Genomic DNA, 16991 nt, shown 5'->3' with positions numbered 1-16991 from the left:
CCTGGATTCTTATCTTTACTCTGAAGGTAAAACATATGTAGTCTATTGGCTCTGCTGGCTCATATGACCACAGACAGTCCAACCAAGTGCCATGTATTAATTTATGATCTGCCTGGAGCTGGTAAAGAGCTATTTCCTGATATAAAACAAACAGAATTGTGTCCTGCACCACCATGTCTTTCTCTTTTTCAAATTGCAGGACAGGGTAGTTGTATACAAATCTGCTTATCATGTGTGGTAAAGAAGCCCATGGATATCCCTGAGGTGGGATCAGGGAGAGATCTGCAACCTATTAGTTGTTTTCCCTGCCTTTAATGGCAGGATCTTGAAAACAGCTACTGGGAATAATGGAAACCTCAGGGTTGGATTGGCTTTGTAGCTTTCCTTGAACACGCTGAAGGCAGGAATACAAGCTTATCAAACAAGAGTCATGTGAAGTGTAATGTTCTGTCATGGCACTGCTAAAGAACAATACTTGAGATAACTCTTTCCCTTTTTGTTAATTGAAATAGCAGCAGCAGGTGCAATATATATCCACTAAAATCATCCTTTCTCCTGTAGGCAATAGAAAAGGTCTCACACAACATACTGCCTTGCACACTAAATTTTCAACGCGCCCTGAGCTACAAGGAGGTACAGATGCAAAAAGGAAACAGTGATGTCCCAAAGGAGCCAAGAGATATGGCCAAGGTAATTCAGGCTGTTAGAGACAGAGCAGACACCTGAACAAAAAGTTCAGATTGGACCTTTAACTTCTTGGCTGTCCTTTCCTGCTGATAACAGAAGCAAGTGACAGAAAGAGCCCAGCAACATCCACAGGCTTAATAACAATCATTACTATGCTGGGAGACCGGATGGATAATGCAGTCCCAAAGCATGGACGTGAACTAATGTCATCAGCATTGGTATAAATAGGGTGTCTGCATTTAATTAATAAATAATAGGCTGCAATGCTAATCTCCTTCTGCTAACTTTTTCTAAAGGTGCAATCTATTAATCACATGTCACTGCCAGCCTGGTCACTTCTTTTTTTAGATTCAAGACAGAAAAAAAATAGCTAGAAATAAATGGATCCTAAATACAGCAGGGCAATTGAATAGCACAGCCAGCATTATGATCCACTGCTGATTTCAATCCTTAGGTACAATTTTTTTCCCCCTAAGGATGGATATAATACTTTAAAAGGAGAGTGAAGACTCATGATATTGTTAAAGGTCAGCATGTTACTGATGTCTGCAAAATGGAGGATTTTTCTCCTCTGATTATTTGCCCATGGAAATTCTGTCGCTCTACAATGTCTGTTGACATGCAGTAACAACCATTTCTGTGGTCACTGGATAAGGCAGGTGAGACATTTCTTTTTAGTTGGGGACAGCACAATTTTCTGAAAAGCACTGGACATGTCTCACCCTTTTGGCACATGGTCAGACCAGGAAGTTAGAAACTCAAGAAGAAAAAACAGTTGCGTTGTTATGGAAATGTTGCAAGAAGGAAATGACAGCACTTGGACTGCACAGGAAGAGTTATGCAGGTTGCTTCCTCTGCACATGAATATCTGCTTTTCAGGAGGGAAAAAGGCTGTTTTGAATGAACTCCCTTGCATCCATAGACACCAGGAATATTTCCACTTGTTCAGTTTTAGGATAATCACGCTGTTGTGCCTTTTCAAGGGTCTCTTTAGAAAAATCTGGAAAATTTTGCCCCAGGAAAAGATCGCCCCTTGTCGTTTTGTGTGCAGAAGAGTGGGGAAAGCATATGTATTTAATTTTTTAATTGAAAAATGTATCCTACTATCTCTACTTGTTACACGTAATTGATAACCAAAATGTATCCTTACTAATTGAACTGATTTGCTAAATTATTAAAAGCCTTTTAGAAGGTTCATCTCCACAATTCCAACCTGTTTGATATCAAAGTTGTACTGAAGCCTCAAAAGAGGCACTCCCTGGCTAAATTTCTTTATTCTTCAGTCAAATGCAAGTCAGAAGTCTCAGCACAGACCGTCTGGGTGAAATTTTACAGTCAGTTTATGCAAGAGGTTAAATGAGATCTAACGATTCTGTCCAGATCTAAACCGTATTCATTTCCTTTTAATCTAGGCAGAAACACTAGAAGAATGGCTAGTGCTCCAGTGCTTTGGCCTTTCCTCTCAAAGCCCAAACTTCAATAAGGGAACATTAGAGGCTCTAATAAAAAACACATTGCCTGGAATACCAAGGAAGAGTGCAGGATCACACACTGAGATCAAGGAGAGACAGGGGTAAATTCAGCTCACTGCAAACACCGGAGAATTTACTTGCATTCGGATTTGATTCTCTGTTGTGAGACATGATTTTTGACCTCTGTTTTGCTTTAGGTGTCTCTGGAGTCTTTGAAGAGCTCTCTGTAAAGATACACTTGGTGTTCAGGGACGTCTATATCCTTGCACCCTTGTTTCTACCGCAGTACCCACAGACCTCCATAGTGGCATAACAGGCTGCCTGCCAGTCCTCTGTCCCTGAGGCATCTACTGAACCTGAGTTTCTTTTCCACTAGCAAACTTGTACACTAAAGGCAGCTGTTTGGCCCTGGGTGTGATCAAATCTGCCAGCCACGTGGTGTGAGTGTGCAGGAGAATGGTCCTTGTCAAGAAGGAGACCATGCTATTATTAGCTTAAGTTCTTGTGTATGTTATTCAAGATGTCACTTGCTTTGTCTCAGAGGATGTTTCACCAAAAGGAGCTTTGCTTGAAGGCCATCCTACTGTTTTCTTGCCCCAGGTAGATCCTAACTCCACAGCCCCTGACCTGATCGACTAGTTTCACTCCCAATAGTGCAACCCAGCACCAATGGGGTTTTTTTTGCATCTGTGAAGACACCATATGAGAGCTTTGCATTCAGACAGTACATCTGGTCTTATCTTTAGAGAGTAATCTTTTAAGGAAAAGATGGTCTCCATCAGCTCAGTGTTGTACAGTGAACCTGGTGTGATGGTTCATGACCGGTCTCCCAGGCACTGCCACAAGATAGATAGTAAATAATTAGATTTCTGATCTAGGTAGTAGAGAGCCTGCTTTGGTTTACTCTGATCTCTAAAGTCATTAAACTCATACTACCTTCATTCCCCCGTGCCTGTGGTTCTGGCCCACTCTTTCACACCTCTTTTTCATTAGCTATTCATAATAATAATAGTTATAGTCATTTTAGGGAAAAAAAAAAAAGAAGAACCCAAGAAAGCAACTCATCCAATGTACCTTACATTGTGGCAATATAATTTCGTGTTAATTGCATGCCTGCTTGGAAGTGTCAATATTTTGTGGTTTATAATCAATGCATTCTGGCCATTCATTAGTGACCCAAGAGATGGATAAAATAAAGATTTGGGGGGATTAATTACCATTCTTATGGCAGTGCATGGGCAGGAATTATATTACTAACTATGAATTCCTGCATCATAGGTTTGATGCTACAAGAAAAGCATCTCCTCACCAAGACTAGTCCTAACATATTTAAGTTGCTTTTCTCTTATTTTTAACACTCTTTTAGTCCCTTGAATTGGGCAATCTTGTGGTATGAAAGAAACCTGCCTTGGCATGGAATATGTCCTCTTCAGCTGCCACAAGCACCAATAGGCAGTTTCTCTTACGGGAACAAGTTCAAATTGATTCCACTGTAAAAGTGTAAGGAATCAGCCCCACGAAGCTGTCTCCAACTATTTGGAAGAACATCATTATTTGGGCAGATTTTCAAAGGGAATATTTAGACACCCAAGGCCCATTGACTTTATGTGAGATTTGAGCAGTGAAATACATTTGACACTTTTGAACACCTCTATTTATCTAACCAAGTTACTTCTGTGGAACTAATTATTAGAGAGCCTGAGCACCTAATAATCTTTAATGCATGTATCCTTGCAGCACCAATATTATTTTATAGAAGGAAACTGGAGTCAGAGCAAGATGTTCGGCCAATTTTACGTGTATATTCAGTCAAAGATAATAATAGTCACCAGATAGAAATGGAGTGAAAATAATAGGCTGACCCTAAGTAACCTCTTCAAGGTCGAGGAGAATATCTGTGGCAAGGCAAGAATTTAAGCCTCAGTCTTCCGAGCTGCAGTCTATTGCCCTGTGTGGAGCTTTCTTTTCCTCTGTGCAGGATCCAACTGCAAGACTGTCCTTAAAATTGAAAAGAAAGGAAACAGTTCCTCACTAATTGAAGCCAACTGTTTATCCTCCCTGGGGGAAAATGTTTCAGTGCAGTGCTGCCTTGAAAATTACCTTTCTACAAATGATATTACAAGGGGCCATATTCATTTTCTATCACAGATTCCAAAGCAAGCTGGTTTTAAAGATAAAAATATTTTTCTTAATTATGAAAACACATTTTAAAGACACTGATGTTGCATACTACTTTGAAGCTTTTGGGTTTTTTTTGAGCTTGCTTTCTGCTGCGAGAATGGGAGTGGTAGCAAACTGAAATACAAAAATACAAATGAAAATCGACTTTAAAAAGAAATTAAAATTGATCAGATTATCTCTATTGCTTGGGCTGATTGGGATGCAACCCCTCCTATTCTTCCCCTGATGTTATGAAGCTAACACATTAATGGAGAAAGATGTCTTCTCTTTTTAGGACAATACCCCAACTTCTTATACAATTCAAAGTTTTTATACAGTAATTTTTATTCATAGATCTTACCCAGGATTTCAAAAAAGTCCAGTATCATCATTCATGTGATACAGATAGAAAACTGTGGCATGAAAAGGTGAAAGTTGCGATTCATCTTACCTCTCTTTAGGTGTCTATAAGTGAGAATGCCTAAATCTGAGTTAATTGTCACAGGTTCATTCCTGATTCAGTGAAGAAAGAGAGAAGGGACTTTGAAGTACCATTTATCCCATCTGTCTTAGGATGGGGTGAATCACAGTTTGAAGCACCTGTCTCCATGCACTGTCCACAGGAGGAGACTAGATGACTAACTTAGACAATATGCTTAGTATTTAGGTGCTAAAGCTAGGTAAAGTGAATCCTGCCTGAAAAAGCATTCTAAGAACGGTGCCATAGTAGCCTTATTCAACATTTCTTCTGTCTCTAAGTCTAAGGCTGCTAAGTGGCCCAGATTCTGAGTAAAAGAACTAGATACAGTTTACTCAGAGAGCTACATTATTTACATAGAGATTTTCTGCCTCCCAAACTGATTTCACGTACACACTTGTAATATACAGAGAGAGGTTGGAAAATGCTGTGTGTGCCACGAAGAAAAGTTTTCTTGACCTCCAGCATTTCCAGAGCCTTGAAACTTCTTGAAAGCTGTGATAGTATAATCTAGGATCTCAGCAGGCAAGAGGCAAACCCCTTCTCACTGAAATTCCCAGTCAGAGAGGAGAGTTCAGTCTGCATCAAAACTGCAGGGTTGAGGCAGTCTGTGTGCCAACAGCTGAGAGTACTGTCTATAGTCCAGACATTTCCTAGCTCCTACTGTCCAGAAAAACTCTGGATTGCTCTAGAATCAAAGGTTTTTTCAAGCCTGCAATAAAAAAGTGACAGCTGAGAAGACGCAGGCACACATCTTTATGTGCTGAAAACTGGACTCAGCTTATACTCTGCACAGCAGTGTAACTATATGAACTGTACCAGATCTGGAAACAACAATGTTCTCTATCCAGATTCAAGGTTTCAAAGGTGTTAAGGTACTTGACTGATGTTGATTACACTTGGGGTTAGATGAACAAACGAATACACATCAATTACATGTGTATGCCAGATGGGTGCAACTCTAAGTTCCCAGAAAGAACTGAAATTCAGAGCAATGATGGCAGGCAGGAAAATAACTCTGGGTGCCTTCTTAATTTTTCTTTGTTGTTAACTATAAAACATGCCTGTTTTTAAAATAAAGAAAAAGAACCCATACAACAAGAGTAAGGACAGCACCAAGCCCTCATATCTGATGCATTGGTGATGGTGTAGGGGATGTTAGTACAGCACTCAAGAGCTGTGCTTGGGCTCAGAGTGAGAATGTTTTGATTTTCTGTGAATGTGAGACCAAACACACAGGGAAGAAGCTTGGAAAATCTCAACAAGCAAATTAAATCTCTAAGGTGTGAGCATCATTCACCCATACTGTATTCAACATCAGGCATAAAAATGGCCTATATGTTTATTTTCCCCCAAATTCTTCTTTGAAAGAACAGCAAAATGTGTCTTATGTTTTTTAAAGAAATGTCTGTGTAACCATAACAACAAGTTCATCAATGGAAAAAGTACATAATAAATGGCTTGTTATTTCGACTCTTTTTTGAGACAGGTCATTAGAAACTTCATTTGTCTACGCAGATTGCACTTATTCAGCTATATTCTAATAAAATGCACATTGCTTTCAATAAAGGGAATGCATTTGCTATTGATGTGCTATAAACTACTATACAGAGAGGTGTTATTATATTCCTGTGTAATAACAAGCCAATTACAGTGATCAGCAAAACCTTTACAATAAAGTCAATGCACGAGGAGTGATTATCATAATGCATTCTAACTGTTCAGTACCATAAATGCTTTGCAATTAATTGTGGAACATATCTATAAATGTATTATTAATGCTGTATAAAAACCCATTGACAAGCAACTTTTACATTAAAAAAAAAAGATACTGGGATTGTTATATGCCCCTGAGTTCACCTAGGAGGTTGAGATGTATTTACAAAGGTAGGATTTTTTTATAGGGTTACATTTTTCATTTCCTCCACTCTTCTCCTCCTACCACTTCTTCCATTTTTGCCTTGCTATTGAAAAAAGTCCAAATATCACACTGTGGTGTGAGGGCCCTCAATCACTTGATTTTTGGCCCTGTATCGATCATTCTGGGCACAGCTACAGGCTTCCACTGGTGTCTTAACCCTATGGCACTGACAGCCTGACATGCACGAGTGCCAAAGGCACTAGCCACAAAAAATGAGCAAATTAAAGCATATCACAACCTAAGCAGGTAATAAAAGAAAGGCGTGAAGGAGAAGATAATCAAAGTTACATAATTGGTCAAAAGTTTTGTCTTAGCAAGAAGCAGAACTGATATCAAAACCTCAAGGCAATAAGCATAAGCTCACCAATCTCTCCCCAGGCTCTGCTCTGGTCTCTCCTCCTTCCTGTCAGTAAATTGTTAGGTTACAGATGCTTTATGAAAAATGTGCAGTGTGATTTTGTTTTATTTTTTTTTTCTTTTCCTTTTATTCCCTTGATTTTAAAAGGTTGTCCTTAGGACATGTGCTAGAACACAATGTCCTGTGGATCTTTTCCAGTTCCTATTGATGGGCACACTTCCATCGATTTCAATCACGATGGAAAGGGCAGACGTGAACAAAAGTTTGATGTCCCTTATATTCTTTCAGCAGTTGAGTATGGAATGGAGCACATCAGCCTTCAGCAGAGTCATCAAATATAAAACACTACACATGAGGATCTGCCGGAGCCTTTTTTCTCCCCCAGAACTGAGTTTTACCAGAGAGCGGAAAGCATGAATGGGGTCACCCAGGGCTACTTTGAATTAACTGATGCATTTGCATGCTGGTACATTCTGTCTGCTTGAAAATAGAGCCTTCTGAGGACAACAGGGTGTCAGCTGTCAGTAGGGTCATGCAGTCCTGAAATTCCACAATAAACCAAGAGATTTTCATTTCCCATTGATGTAATCAGTTCCACAACCAGCTACAGCTAGAAAGAGAAGATTTTCGTGAGAACTAAAATGCTCTTTCTAGATGAAGTTTATCTTAGACCTAAAGGAAAAACACCACAGATTTTAACAGATGTTCAGACCTGAAATAAAATTCAATGGACATGTTCTCTTTGAACTCAACAGCCTTGGATGTTGTTGTAGAAAGATGCTTAACACACAGCCAGGTCTAAAGCCTGGGTTTGCTTTCACCTGAATTGGCAGAAAGGAAGACTGTTAAAATCTAAATGAGTTTTTTGATCCTGCCCTGGACCTTATGCTTTCCTATTCCATGGGAAGGACACCAGGACATATAGGACAGAAGAGTCCAGATTGATGCTCAAAACTGTGGGATGCCTTAAGTGGCTGTTGTGGTCCTGGGTCCAGCTCTTTCCCCAGCTTTTGACTATACAAACAGACAGGTAAACATGTTCCAAGGCATTGACATCTCTCCTAATACTACAGCATGTCCAACAGCCAATCCTCAGGAACGCCACCCTGTCAGTGACACCGAAGTTTTCTGCTGGTCCTGACATTTCCCCAGCCTCTAAGGCAAGAAACCTGCCTCCCAGTTTAATATCAAAGTCTTTTCTTAGGTTCTTGTTTTTTCTTTTTTTTTTTTTTCCTTTGACTCACGAGCTCATCTCCACTTCTGGTGGATTTTTTAACAGAATATTAGTTTATTTTTAAACAGTCATTCCTTCTCTTTGCCCTCCACACAGAGATACTGCAGCTCATTATCAGTGGATAATATTGGATATGCAATTAATCAAGAAAAAATATTTAGGTTTGGGTGTGATGGTGCCTCCGGGAAGAAGGGTCAAAACCAGCTGATAATGTTTGGGACAAACCTCTGGAGGAGGGCATGTATGAGACTTAGGAGGAGGATTTCACATGGAGCTAAAAATCACCTTTCAAACTGCAAGAAATGACAAGAAGGGAGAGAGATGCTGTTTAAACTGTTGTGCACACCAAAGGAAAAAATGGGAATATGAGACCTGGGTGTGGTAAATGTTTTTTTAGAGGTCTTGAGTCCAGACACCACAAAATGTTGCTGTCCAGCTAGTAGTCAGCATTGCCATTGCAATGTTGTCAGTGAAGGCTGGCATTCCTGTGTTGTGGGACTTTTGCAAGTTCCTGTCTGTGCCATTCTCTACCTCAGCTATAGAAGATCAAGTTGCATCATATTGTGCTCATGATGATGTTTGAAGAGTTAATGGAGCTGTGAGAAGGGAGAACATTATCTGCTTCCCTAGATTGTTTCCCAGTGTTGCCTGCTAAATGGGCGCGGAGATAATAAAAGAAAAAAAGATGAGCAGTTGAAGAAAAAGCTGTGGCAAGCCACATAGAGGTGGATTGTGTGGATTACCACCTCGAAACTGGACATTCCCTCAGCCTGCTCTCCAGGTTCTGGGTTGGGAAGTCTTTTAAAGAATCTCAGCAAAGGCAGAAGATAGGGAACCACTGGCAAAGTTTCTTCCACAGAGGTTGATGTTACAGGCAACATGTGGCTCAGAAATAAGGAAGAGATGAGAATTACAAAGGTACAAATCCAACATGTTTATACCCCAGATTCAGGATTTCTTGGGCGCCGCCATAGCCCAACCATCAGCAGAGCAGAAGAGATGATGATGAGCTCTGTCAAGATTGCTCTCTCCTTACTTACCCTTCTCTCTCTTCTTCAGACCTTTCTGGTCTGAAGGTATAAGCAAACAAACCTACTCTTTACAAAGGGCTTCCAAGGAAGAAGGAAATCATCCCATGCAGCATTGTTACACCGGTGTGAAGCCAACAAAGCTGAAAGAAACCAGTCTTGCTTGACTGCAGCTCCTAAATAGACCTGGATCTGGCTGGTACCTATGTAGGAAACCTCCTGAGAGGTTTTGACCATCTACACAAGCCATGGAATTCTGATCAGTTAATGTCAAATAATTACTGGGACCTTGGGCTGTGTTTGTCACAAACTACCTTGCCACCTGCAGCAGAGAGCTAGTGAGCTAGAAAAGACCTGGATGAAACAAGAATTAGACTTAGACTTTTGTTCCAAATGCAAATAGAGCTTAGAAACTGTGGAGAGGCCATTCTGATCCCATCATTGTTACTAAGCTGAAGGCATAAAAAGAAACAGGTCATAGTGCATGAGCAGGGCACCACTGTTTTACTGTTAACTGTAATTGAGTTCTTGAACATTTTGCTCTGAATCTGGAATAAACCATAACCAAACAGATAGATTCAGAGCCTGCAGGTCAAGTAACAGGTAGAGAAATGCAGCAAGTTTGTTGAAATATGAAGTCCAAGCCTTCTAGCTGCCAAACAGCAGACAAAAAACCAGTTAATTTGCCTCCCTCAAACATCCACAAAAACAATCTACCTGAAAGCATAAACACAGATAGAAGCTTTAGTAGATTTCTTGCATGCAGAAAGCACTGCAACATGATGCATCACAGCCTCTCCTGTAAATCTCTCAACACCCTCTCTGCAGGACACTGAACCCTAAACTCTAAATCACTTTCTACTTTTCCTTTCTATTTTCTTTAGTCCAGGAACCTTCTGTTTCTCTTCCACAAGATGCTGGAGGACCTCAAAACCCACTGTGAAGTGCCTCTTGGTAGTGACATTAACACTGTGTCTGGGCAGCACACCATGTGCATCTTTGCATGCCTTCCTTTACAGACTTTCCTCTGTCCTTTGAGAGGAATGTGGAGCAGTGGAGCATCTAAGCATTGCTAACGGACTGCAACTAGAGCAGCAGGAGAGTCCTTTCCTTTTAAAAAATGTTACTGCCTGTACAACGTAGTGGGACCTCAGGGCTGCGTTTATCATAGGTTAACCCTGCCAGCTGCAGTGAGAGTTGTCTAGTGAGAGCTGGAGATATTGTGGATAAAATAAGAAATGGCTCCAAACTTTTGCCCCAAACCACAAAACAGACTTGAAATCTTTCTCTGAGTTTGAGAAACTTTAAGACATGGATATCTACAGGCTATTTTTAGAGCTGTACATGAGACAAGGAACCAAGAAAAAACAACTTCACCAAGACGAAAATAATAGAGAATTCTAACAGTTTAATTGGGATATGTCATGTTCAAAATTTTAATGTGGACTTATAACTTACATCTCTAAAAATATGTAGGAATAACTAATCTCTGGCAAAATAACTTCCATATAGCAAAGTCAAAATTTGACCAAAACAAAGGTCAATGAGAATTTTTAAGATATCCTTAATAAAGCTAGAATTACACTGTGATTTTTCAGAACAAAATAATGAATTGTTCTCTTTTTATCATGTTCTATCAATTCCACTACACCTAAAGTCTCTGTAAAATCTCAAAGGACTCTGACTTTCTGATCAGGGATTTGAGGCTTCATAAAGCATTTTGTGGAAGGAGTAGCCCTATGAAACATTTTGTAGCTTGACTATACAACACATATGCACAAACAGGATGGAATGTAAATTGCAAAATTTTCCCATTAATTTAGACTGTTTCCCTAGAAACAGATAGAAATATATTGAGGACACATTCATTTCTAGTTCCTGTAAGATTAGGCAAATGTAAATAATGACAGTTTTTGTTGAAAAGTTTTTCACTCTTTGTCTTGCTCCAATATGGAGATAAACAAAAAAAATAACAAAACAGGCAAAACTAATAAGAGGAGCTCAGTATTTCCATTTTGGAGGGTTGAGTGTAATTTGTGCCAAGCAACATTTTGAATTCTTCCTCAAACCTAGATGGCCTGATACTCTAAATTCTTGCTCACACACACTAAATGATAACATGCTATTTTGGTTCAACCAAGAATCAGTACACAGGAAGGGTTAAAGACTGACAAAATCCAGACTCCAGAAGAACAACAGGAAAAAGGACTGAGCAGAATCTGAGTGAGGGAGAAAATAAATTTGGGATTCTCATCACCTTTTAACTGTGGCAGAACTTGCTGGAAAATTCAACGATTAATGTTTTAGCAAAATGCAAGTATTTGCCCGTAAGTAAAACACAATATCACTTCCTCAAGAATACTGCTCACGACTTTCAGTAAAAACCTCCTTGCAAACTACAGTTTCAAAGAGCACTGCATTCTTTCATTATCACCGTGGTCTGGCACCAAAATTCCTCATCATTCAGGAGATAGAGGTGTATTCAGAGCATGGACTTTGGGCAGACCAAAAGACTTCTGCTGTGCAGAAGAACTCCTTTGTCTTCCAAGCCCCCCTCTTCCCTCATGTCCCAACCCAATACTCGGACAGGGTATAATAAGCTACAATTTAAGTTTCTTTGTTGTTGAAGTTGACCTTTATCTTGCAGCCCTAATGAAGTCTTTTGATGTGCTCCTAAGATACACGGCCTCCTTTTTAGCATTCTGTTTGCAGAGCCTGCTTTAACCGGTGGGCTCTTGAAGAACGTAAGTTTTCATACAATGCCTCCCTTGGGTGCCAATTGTTCTTTTCTCCCATAGTTGCCCTTGAGTCAGGCCGTCCTGAAACATCACCAGCCCAGAAGCAGCTTGTCAGTGGGGAATTAGGACAACGTGTCTTTCACACCAATGATGAACACACCCGCTTGGCCTCTGCATTGTGACCACCACCGACAGAAGCAATATGGGAGCAGACTGGATGGGAAAAGATGAGGTTTGTGCAAGATGGGGAGATAATTAGCTAAAACACAATAGGGAGGGAACCACTGGTGTGGCGGATAATGTGGAATCAAACTGCCACTGGAGCCCTTTGCAGTTCAAACCACCATCCCTTAAAGCAGCTGCTCTTCGCAAAGGAGTTTGAAAACCCTTCCCAGAAAGCCAGGCTTGTGTTCTCTATTACTGATTTGCATTTAAAAAAAAAAAAAAAAGAGTGATTGGGAGCTACATACCCTGTAGGCGCACTAAGCAAATTGGCCAGCCTAATTATTATTTTTTGGTATGTCTAATTAAATAGACAAAAGGCCCTCCCTTAACTCTCGCTGTCGGCACGAGCTCCACTGGAATGTGCATAATGTCCCCTCATTTGCCCAGGCAGCTGAGCCTTTCCCTTTTCCCCTAGGAGACTGGCATTGACAACTGCCCATGGCTTACCCAGTCCTACTCAGACACAGCCAGATCATCAGATAGGGAGGGAAAAAGGGGAAATTGACCTGGTTCTGCTAAAAACTACTGGACAGTGCTGCACAATGTGATATGCCTTTTTTGCAGGTTAGAAATATGCCGTGGTCCTTCAAAGCAGAACTTGCCATCCCAGATCGCATCAGATACTTTCTGCCCAGTATTGGCCAAATTCCCTCAAATTTTCTTTAAGGGGGGGCTCTAAAACTGCAGTATTTATCCCCGAGATTTCTAGTGTTTTCCCAGCACTCAGTTCCTCTCCTGCTCTGCAATTACATGGCACCACAGCCCTTCCTTACAGAGCCTCTCTCAACCTGCTGGTTTTGCCACTCCATAACACCAGCCCTTTAACTACAAGCTACATACAGTCTTCCAATGACTTGAGTCACTGGAGAGTTTCAGCCTCACACTGACACAGTCAAAGCCTCTGGAATCCACAGCTTTCAAACAGAAAGAGAACATGGTGTCTTCTCTCTGTGAGGCATTTTACTCCTTTTAAGTAGTTGTTGCTGGAGATTTCCACAAATGCCAGCACAAAGATAGTCATCTCACAAATGAGGAAGAGTTTATGTTTATGGTGGAAATTGAAAAGTTTTCAGACATCTAAGAGCCACATCATTACTAAATGACAAACCTTACTCCCACATTTATCTGATGCATAAGCACTAGAGGTTTTTATTGCATAGATGAGGAAAAGCCTCTCTATTTTTTCCCAAAGAGATAGGGATAGAGAGGAAGGAAACATGTCATTATATATGTGCGTGTATATATATAAATGTACAGATACAAGAAAAAAATAGTGGATGGTAATTTATCCAGCATAACAGACCATCTCACACTTTCTCAGTGAGCTCTGTGTTTGATCTGACAAACAGACTCCTATTAGAAGAGTACGGTGAAGTATCACCACATCAGTTCAGGTTGAAAACCTTTTACAGGAAACACCTTATCACTGGTGATCTATTGAACAATCACTTAACAAAGCCTTCCAAATCCACTGTGCAGGATGGAAAAGTAAAAGACCAGCTCCTGATTTCAGCTACACCTGTGCAAATCCTGAATAACTCCCCGGTTCTGAGAGAAGTCTTCAGTTTCCACAACAGGTTTATCCAGATAAGCTGATACAGGTGCAGAAAACTCTGCCACCTCAGAATTTGCTTTTTCCAAAAGCAGAATTGCTTCAGTGCAAGCAGAAACAACACGGTCAGAGAAACCATAAAATATCTGCTTTATCTTAACCAAATTAAACACCTCTGCAGCTCAGCACAATGTAGGTCTGAAAAAACCCACATTGCTGTCACTGCTGTTAAACTTTGTTAAGTCAGTGCCTGATGCTTCACTTCTTAACGAGGCAGTTATTTGTTTCTCAGGCAATCGCTGGCACCTGCCTGCCTTTTAAAATCAAATAATAATTGAATATGAGGAAAGTGAGATGAAGTAAAGGAGATTTAATAAAGAGAATCTTTGCTGCGGAGGGAATTTCTTTGGCAGTGATTACGTTACTAATTGATCAGCACATTGCCTGAGAGAAGCCAGAGACAACAATTATACTTAGCACTGTGGCTGAAAGCAATGCAGTCAACTACCTCCTCGGCTTTCGCTGTCCGCTGGTTTCACCTGGATCGGTCTGTTCATCTGCAAGGAAGAACAAAGAGAAACACGTAATTAATGGAGGAATCAAACATTCACATACAGAGGCTCGCTTTGTTTTTTTACCATACGTCATAATTAGCACCAGAATGTACTCCACGGGGGGGAGGGGGGGGGTGTGAGGAAGCAATTAGTAAACAAAGAAGTAACCATGGAGCAAAGGCTTCTGCTTGGTCTGAGGTAAATAAATCAGTGTCACTCCATTTACCTGACAGGAGCTCTGTTGAATCACATTAGGAGAGGGATCTGACTCATTTCACACAGGTCATGAAATTTTAAACATAACTTTTAAAATTTCTAATAGTTTCTTCTGGAAACACTACTGTGTGAGAGTAGAAGTGCCTTGTCAGAATATCAGGATCAGTGAGACTTTAATTGCAAAGATTTCTTGAGGTTGGCATGATGAAAAGAAAATTGAAAAGTGAATTCCACTTCTACTGTTAGCTCAGTTGGATAGTCACCTGTAACATAGCAGACTCCATTTCACATTTGGGGAGTGGGTTTTGAATCTGATTTGTCTACATGCTGCAGGAGTGTTGGATACTGTGATTTTTTGGTGGAGTAGAGGACAGGATATAAGTAAAAATTTCTCCCTCTGTTACTTTTTCAGGTATGTTCTTCCTTTCTCACATCAGAATATAAATAAGCATAAAAACCTTGCCACTGTGCTGTGAATAGGACTTCTGTTATCAAAATTATCCCTTTGGCAGTCAACAAAAGCATCAGGGACCATCACTATCCCCAGAGCTGCTCACTCTCAGGAGGGCAACAGATGTCTACAATGGACTTCATTGGCAGTGCCTACATGATGTGGGTGTCTGATTAGCAGGGGTGAGGCTGTACCCCTCCTGTCAGTAGCCAGAGATGCAGATTGGATCAGAAACAGCTGAGATTTTAATCTGAAAACTCCTCTTTGCCTCTTACTCCTTGTCACATACGCTGTGCAGAAGGACTATTCAAAATATCTTTCTATGTGTGACCGTGTCTGAGTGGAATGAAAATATCTTTTAGATTTTTCAACCAACAAAGAAAGTACAAGTTCAAACAAGTATCACAAGGAGCAGAAGGTCAGAAGACAATAGGAATCTCCCAACATATGTCTTCCCAAATAAAGTTGGATCACAAATTGGCTGATGAATGTCAAAGGGTGCCTTCAGGGGATACTAGTCATCCCTTATTTGTGGCTAATCACAGTTGGGTAGCAAGGCCATTAGTTTTACTCTTTCTCTCCCCCTGCCCCCCTTAATTCCCTCTTTTTAAAATTTTTTCTTTTTTTTTTTTTTTTTTGAAAGTAGTTCATAATAACTTGGATTTATTCTAATTGCTCTGCACACATATTTAGTAATAACAAGTTATCAAGCTGGCTGACAAGTAGGTTAAGATGATGAAAAGCCTAGCAGATCCTGCTGCACTGATGTCTCTGGAGGAAAATGTACTTATCCATAAACTGACTACAGTTAGACTCACACTCTGGGAGAGAAGGATCAGTGGCTCCAGACACTACTGAGCAGTTTCTGCTCTGCTAAAACCAACAGAGGATCTGGTACCAGATAAAGCTTGTATCAGCCCCTGCTTCTGCAGCTGTAAAGACCCATCACTCACATAGGTATCACAAGATATTAGCAGGGCCAGAGGCAATATATTTAGCAGCAGCAGGACAGACATCCTGCCATAGGGCTCCTGTAACATGTAAGCAGTTAGCTATTACAGACATTCAAAGATCTGACATCACAAAGATGAGGAGGGTAATTTATGTCATGTAACTCCAAACGTACAAAAACCGTAATTTTAAGCCACTCTTAAGCTGGCGTCTGAAATGAAAAGGATGTATGGTCTTCTGAAGTGCCTGTTCCTCTCTGGTGATCACAAAGATAGTCTATGCATCTAGGTGACTTTCACCTTTATTGGACTTATGCCAGATGAACTCCATCTTGGCTCTCATGTGCAGGATAATGACGCCAAATTGCCCCGTTACTTCCCTCAGCTACTCAACCTCTGTGACTGGTTTGTGTTTGTAGCAGGTTGGTGTTGACACCGTCCGCATACCAAGATCTGACTTTTGACACTTGCACTCCTGTTACATATTATGGGTTCCTAATGTGGTCCTGATAGCTCATCTAACTCCTGTGGTCAGAGGAGGGTGGTCAGAGGCCCCTGGTGCTCACTCCACAGCAGCCAGAACCTGCATTCCAAGCAGCCAGCAAGAGTCATGGTAGACAGGAATTTATAGATGTGCAGCACACAGACCTTGAGAGACAAGGTCGTGAATCCAAAATGGACACAGCCTTGTGACGCAGAACACCCCATAAATCTACCAACGTAGGTGCTGATCTGAAGAATGTTAAAGTCTATGAAAATTCCCGCTGAACTCAAGTAAGCTCTGGAGCCAATCTTTAGAAAAGCAAGACAGAGCTCTTCCCACTTGTTGAGTTGGATGTGATCAGCTTGCAAAAAGCAGAGAAGATCATCAGATTTTTTGGCAAAAATTAAAGGACACAAAATTTTGGGGGGGAGGTTGGTTTGTTTGATTGTTTTTGGTTTGGTTTGGTTTTTTGGGGGTTTTTTG

The 16991-nt window shown here is 40.7% G+C and overlaps 1 protein-coding gene across 15 annotated transcripts in view; it reads right to left on the bottom strand.

Moving 5' to 3' along the window:
* Positions 1–16991, bottom strand: part of CELF4 (CUGBP Elav-like family member 4) — a 701489-nt gene that overhangs the window by 291929 nt on the left and 392569 nt on the right. For all 15 annotated transcript variants that reach the window (XR_010427009.1, XR_010427010.1, XM_064643108.1 and 12 more), the window contains exon 3: positions 14362–14410. Coding sequence is in view for 13 of the 15 variants with exons in the window: in XM_064643108.1 (XP_064499178.1) it covers positions 14362–14410 (49 nt within the window). In the remaining 2 variants the exon portion in view is untranslated. The remainder of the gene's footprint in view (positions 1–14361; positions 14411–16991) is intronic.

The sequence above is a fragment of the Pseudopipra pipra genome, chromosome Z (genome assembly GCF_036250125.1).
Source record: "Pseudopipra pipra isolate bDixPip1 chromosome Z, bDixPip1.hap1, whole genome shotgun sequence".
Classification (NCBI taxonomy): domain Eukaryota; kingdom Metazoa; phylum Chordata; class Aves; order Passeriformes; family Pipridae; genus Pseudopipra; species Pseudopipra pipra.
This window is presented reverse-complemented; position numbering and strand designations above follow the sequence as displayed.